Consider the following 6,525-nt stretch of genomic DNA (forward strand, 5'->3'; position numbering starts at 1 on the left):
TGACTTTTCTGCACTCATTTCGAAGTATTTTGATCGCATATTTAAAATAATTATTTTTATAATTATTTTTTTCTAAATAAAAATATATAACTTAAAATTTTATTTACAAAAGTAAAATTTTTAAAAATAATAATTTTTACTATGCGATCAAAATATCTTGAAATACGTAGAAAAGTCAAGAGAAAATTAAAATGAAACAGGATATGAAACAATGTGGTGGTCCAAATCCCAACATTTCATATTCACAGCAATCCTGCCTCTTTTTTCCCGCCAACAGGTACTTTGTATTTTCCATTTCTTCCCCGACTCTCTGTTCTTCATCCCAGTCTCTCTCTCTCTCTCTCTCATTTATCTGTTATCTATTACGATCTCTGGAGTTCATTTTAGTGTATAATCCCTGAATCACAAAAAAAAAGGTGAATCAGTATGTTTTCTCGTTTTTTTACAAGTACGGTGAAATTTCATCATTCATCTTAGTTTCAATTTTCTAGCTGTTTTTTTATCATTTTGATGCATATTATTGTTTAAATGTTTGTGTATATTGTACGGAAGTGTAACTTTTAGTTTGTAATACTTACTCATTGAACATAAAGAGGCGAATCAGTATTTTAACATAAATCACAAGTTCTCGTTGAATTAGGTCATATTGTATAGGTAGGTGCGTTTATTAGATGCTCTATGATGATGATTATGTAGTATTTGTGAATATATTGCAGTTGATTCGAGATGAGAAGTTTAATTATATGAGTTTTTGAATATGTGTAAAATTTAGATATCCGTGTGATCTCTGAATGATTTGAAAGAGTCGAATCGGTATTTTAACATCCATAGTAAGTTTTCGTCGAACTAGGTCATATTGTATGGGCACTGTGTTTATTAGAGGCTCTGTTATGATTATGTAGTATTTGTGAATAGATCATAGTCGATTCGAGATAAAAAGTTAGATTACATGAGATTTTGAATATGTATAACATGTAAATATCTGTGTCACTGAATTTATTGGAGTGGAAAACGAATTACTGCCTCGTTTTATTGTATTTTGCTATCAACAGTTTCTGCAGTGTCTTTCTCTCTGTTGTTATTTCTAAACATAGATCATGAGGAATTTACAATCAGTGTGCAGTCTTCATAATGTGTTTACCTTCTTTACAGTGTCTATTTTTTCGATGAATTTGCTGTATTCCATAGACTTTAGTTCATAATATATTTAAATCAGTTTGGTGTAAATTTATGATTCTATGTTTTAATCAGCGTGTTACTTATCTCAGCTGTAATTTACATTGTATTGAAGCTTGTGACATGCTTTTTCTTATTTATGTTGATAAAATTATGGTTGCATACCTACTCTACTGATAAGAATTTTATTTAGCTGAATATTATTGAAGTTAACTTGTAACGCTCACCAAAACACTTACTTACTATCTCTCGCTGTGTGTGCGCGCGCTCACGCGTCTTCTTCTTTTATTAAATGTTATTGTAGTTTGACAATATGATATGTGTCACACGAGCAATCTGTATTGATAAGTAAAAGAATGCTCCTAATTTGAATTACAAGGTTTTCATGTAGTTTATGCCGCATCATACTGTTATTCTAACAAGATTTGCATGTTGAGAATAATATTTACAGAACTTGCCAATACTTAACTATTTATATTGATAGGCAGAATTTTGTGTATCTGTGTGTTCATGAACATCATTTCATGTATTAGTATGTCAGGCATCTTTTTTGTTGTAATTACTATGTTACCAATAGCTATAAATTAGAGAAAAGTTTGTAACATCTAGCAAGTAATGAGTTAACAGGAAATCTCTACATAACTAAGATACTGATTGTTTTTAGCTTTAAAAATCTTCTATCAAGTTTCATTTGGCTTTTCTGTTGCAGAAACTTTAGAGATTTACACTTAATTTCTCTGCTGACACCGACATGGATTCTGCAAATAGAGATAAAAACCGGAATTTTTCTGCTGACACTGATATGGATCCTGCCGACGGAAAAGAAACCCAGAAGCCATCTAGTTTGATGGACATCACTGAGGACACTAAGACTATCGAGTTACCCAAGAAAGCAAAGGATGTCAATTGGACAGCTTATGAAAACTTCAAGTCAGCCTTGAAATGTTTCCCTTCTACTAAGCAATCAGGAGAGGCAATTCAACATGTTTTTGATAGCCTCCCTTCAGCTAAGACGGAAACTGAAAATTCTAGCATTAGCAGAAGTGTTCCTGTTGCTGCAGATGTTTTGCTTTGTATGATGTTAGATACGGTGAGACAAGTTTAATGTTAAGATGCATGCACCACTGCAAGGTTAAAGGTTATTAACTAGTAGAGCAATGTGAATATTTAGATTCTTCAGCAAATACAAATAGTAACTGCTTACTTGCTTTATTTAGGAGTTTTCAGTATTTGATTTTTTGTTTTCGGAACTACTGTAGAGCAACTAGAATTCGATGCAAGAAATTGGCTCTACAAGTTGTAGTTGTTAACTAATTATTGTGAAATGAATTTGGAATGTAGATGTGCTCAAGAAAGAAAGCCAAATAGCATTTATGCTATGCTCCACATAACAAACCATGCACTGTATCTGAAAATCTCTGATAGTGCAAAGTGTACGTTTTACATATTATCGTTGTCCTTATTTATTTTTTAACATCATGTTATTTTTTTCCCAGAAATTATGGGCTTTGTCTCTGTTCCCCATTGTGCAGCTTGTATCTTCTAATGTTCCGCCTCATATCTTTCAGCAGATGAAGGCTGATAAAAGAATTAAAGAGATTTTTATGGTAATTATGATGTATGAACCTTTTAACATTTTTGATGAGTTCTTATCATCTCTGGTAAAGGTTATATATGTTAGCATGCAAGATATTTCAAATGATATTGTAGGTATACTCCTGTCCTCACTTCTTAAAGCGTAGCACTTATTTTTGGTTTAACAGATAAATGCAGATTTCCAGCTGCCAACACCCTTGGTTCAGAGACAGAATTTCAATTTCTATAGATTTGTAAAGGAGGTTAATGCGAATACGTGGGTCATGTTTGACATATCAACAGATTATTTCATGCATAGCCCTGATGGTTCAATGGGACAGAATTTATGGAAGCGTCGATCAGGGGTGATAGTCGAAAGGTCAAATGACTGCTCCAAAGACTGCATGGTAGTAATTCTTTTTTTTATTTTATTGAAAATGCAAGTAAATATTTGTTGCTCGAATATTTAATCCCTTATGCATCTAGTCAGGAAGTGAAAACGGATATTTACTTTTGTAGAAGAGTTATTTGATATTACAGTATTTGTTAAAGTATGATCACCTTGGACATTACCTTCTCTAAAATCTACATGCCAATTTGATTTTGATGTTGACTTGTCAAGGTTTTTTGGGTCGAAAATGTACAATCACCTGCAATCAATCTGCAAGATGATAATTCTGCTCTGATAAACTCGAAAGGGGGAATGTCCGCAAACCGTTGGCTGAGCACATTGATATGGTGGTTTAAGCGAAGTCAAAGCAGTTTCACTAGCAATAAGATAAATGTGAATGGTAAGGACATGTGATGTTACACCTTGATTACAAGATTTCTTATGATTCCTACAGAAGGCTTGCACTATTTACTGAAGTTCTTAATGTGTTTCTTATGGACACACACACACACACACACACACACACACATATATATATATATGTTTACAAACTCACACACATACACACTGCATAGAAGCTACAGTTACTTCTGAAAATGAGCAATAGAACTGTGTTTGGTGATTCCTTCTAAGCTAATCAGATTGGAAATATAAAATGGAGGAGGTAAATCTGTTCCACTGGCTTAGTCTTATGGAATGTCTTTACATTTCTACTCTGAAGCGACATTATGTTTCTCTATAAGCAAATTGTATCGCACATACTTATTTAATAAGTAGCATTGCACGTTTTTAAAATTTAAAGTGATTGGGCCCTAGGTTTCTTGCTGAATATATAGATTGTACTCCGTTACTTCGTTCTTTATTTGGATCTGACTTCTTCTTGTCAGACTTCTCTGATATACCAGGACACTAATTAACATTGTCAGAACTAGAACTGTTGCAATTTTCCAACTCCTAAGCTCATTAGAGTTGAGTTTAGAACTGTTTTTTATATTTTGTTACCGGCGACACTCGAGTTTTCAGTTAATGTTTATCTTCAACTACATTATAGAGATGATTTAGAATTGTGATTCATAAAGTTTGGTAGTTCACATCAATGTTATTTTGAAATATTAAATTGTGTCCGTTTTATCATAACACTGGTTTGAAATATATAGATATAAATTTGTACAAACAAATGACAAACTTTTCTACACATGTAATTATAAATCGTAGCATGATGTATATATTCAGATAGACAGAACCCTGTATGCTTTCTTCTTTGTCGTGCTGTTCTATAGCACCTGCTCAAAATCTTAGTACTTTTGATTGGGATCTGCAGCTCAGAATCTATTGCTGACTTTGACTGTGAAGATGAAGATGGTTTTTCTAGACATTGTTAATGTAACTCCTGATGACAAAAAATGGGTTACATTGTCGAATGATGACAATATCAGGGTTATGAGAAGTAGAGATGATACTGTTAACGTTCCTGGCACACACTCTTACATTGCTGTGACTACCTTCCAACTCAATACAACCCCATCTGAAGCTTATAATTTCCTTACAAGTCATCTTGTAGAGATACAGGTACATGTCATAACATACTCTTTCTGTTTCAGGAACAAAGTCCTATTTACATATATTTTTTGTTTGCAAGAAGTGTTGTGACTATACAGTTAACAGCAATATAAGAAAATTTCATCAATTTCATAACAGTCATACCAGCACCACCACTCATTACTCTCTAGGAATAAATGCTAAAGAGGTACTACCTCCGTTTCAAATTACATGTCCATTTTGGAGAAAAAAATTTGTTTCAAATTAGTTGTTCACTTCAACCTCTAATATAAGTTTATGATTTCAAAATCAACTCTATTACGCATATATCAAATTTATATTTCCAAGATTAACCATATACCACATATTATATTCGTTAAATGCAATTAATACAACTTTTTCCTATTAACTTTCACATTTCTTAATATGTGTGATATTATATAAGTGGACACGTAATTTGAAACGGAGGGAGTATATATTATATCTTAAATGTATTAATGGGGCTTGTTGTCTTTAGTGGATTAAATTGTATGCATAAGTGTTTTTATCTTGTTTTTTTATGGTACAATGTCCTGGGATAACTTAGTTTCTTCTCTATGCTGTTTATACAAGTCCTTACATTTCTGGAATTAGACATTCGGTGACAAAATGTATAACCTCAATATGTGAGGTACTAATTGTCATCGAATGTCAGAGAATATTTGGAATTGCAAGTATAGTAGAAACAAAATTTGGCAGGGCAACAATTACAATTTCACTGTTGTTGACCAGTCAGTTAACATTTGTGATTTGTCTTCTATTTTACTATGTGAATGTTTAATCCACCACTTTATGCAGTGGCCAATGGAACTGTTTCTACCACTGAGTTTCAGGGAACGAGAAGAGCTGATAAACTATGAATCAGACAGTAATCATATTACTCTACTAAAGAGAAGCGGGAATGAGTTCTCAGAGAAACCAGATGTATTTATTTATCATTTGATATTCTTCATTTTACATTTGCTTTTAAATTTGCTAAATTCTTTGGTGACTTGATTTTCAGGAAAATGAATATCTACTTCAAGAAGCTTCAAAGGATGATTTATGTAGCTATGTTATAGCAGCACCAATGACCAAAAGAGATGTTTATTCCAGTCTTTTTTTTGGTTCAGAGGGAGATGGAATACTACAGCCTGCTGGTTTTTCCATATTACCTGAAAATACCAACTTCCAATCCTCGCTGGTAACCATTGCTGTGTGGCAACCAGTTGATGTGTTTAAAACTGAGAACGATGCCATCCAGCCTATGAAATTTGCCATTACTTGCATGATTCAGGACTTGCAGAGAGAATTGGGTAAGTTCTCCCAACTTAAACTTTTTTTTAAAATGTAAATTGTGGTCAGTATTAGTAACTCAGAATCTCATATATAGTATCTTAATTTTAGGTTTGTGCATTGTCAAGTAATATATCTATTAATTAATTTGGGTTATCTTCAATATAAGATATAATTTTCTTATGACTTTATTCTATTGGTTTCACCATAACTTTTTGTTGAATTTTTGAACTTAGATGATTTGCTGCTGAGTGCTGAGACGGGCGACAGTGAATAATTCTTATAGCTTGCTTAATAGGAGTTCTACAAGTTTATAACTTCCTTTTGATATGATTCTGAAACATTGTATTCATTTTGAATCGGTTTATACATGTAAAAGAACCTGCAGACTTTTCATGCTGTATAGGTACATAATGCACTCCTCTGTGAAAAAGTCATCAGTAACGATATAAGGAAACTTCTGAAGTTTTTGGCTTATAATACCGAGATAGATTCTGTAAATTGTTGTCTGTCAGTTGCTTGATTATAAA

The 6,525-nt window shown here is 32.7% G+C and overlaps 1 protein-coding gene across 2 annotated transcripts; it reads left to right on the forward strand.

Moving 5' to 3' along the window:
- The first annotated feature begins 284 nt into the window (after window positions 1-284).
- Window positions 285-6,525, forward strand: LOC141686905 (homeobox-leucine zipper protein ROC7-like). Of its 2 annotated transcripts, none has more exons than XM_074492004.1 (9): window positions 285-416; window positions 1,886-2,266; window positions 2,673-2,783; window positions 2,940-3,158; window positions 3,374-3,542; window positions 4,464-4,711; window positions 5,519-5,644; window positions 5,724-6,015; window positions 6,232-6,525. In XM_074492004.1, the coding sequence occupies exons 2-9, from the start codon at window positions 1,928-1,930 to the stop codon at window positions 6,270-6,272; spliced, it is 1,545 nt and encodes a 514-aa protein (XP_074348105.1). In that variant the 5' UTR covers window positions 285-416; window positions 1,886-1,927; the 3' UTR covers window positions 6,273-6,525. The 2 variants fall into 2 exon arrangements, with proteins under 2 accessions (XP_074348105.1, XP_074348106.1); XM_074492005.1 differs by having other exon boundaries at window positions 335-448.

This window comes from Apium graveolens, chromosome 9 (assembly GCF_009905375.1).
Source record: "Apium graveolens cultivar Ventura chromosome 9, ASM990537v1, whole genome shotgun sequence".
Lineage (NCBI taxonomy): Eukaryota > Viridiplantae > Streptophyta > Magnoliopsida > Apiales > Apiaceae > Apium > Apium graveolens.

Excerpts from the sequence above, each read along its gene's own strand:
- LOC141686905 (XM_074492004.1), top strand. The coding sequence starts at position 1,928 with ATGGATTCTGCAAATAGAGATAAAAACCGGAATTTTTCTGCTGACACT. Across the intron at positions 2,267-2,672 it reads TTTGTATGATGTTAGATACG|AAATTATGGGCTTTGTCTCT; the intron begins GTGAGACAAGTT and ends TTTTTTTCCCAG. Across the intron at positions 3,159-3,373 it reads ACTGCTCCAAAGACTGCATG|GTTTTTTGGGTCGAAAATGT; the intron begins GTAGTAATTCTT and ends TGACTTGTCAAG.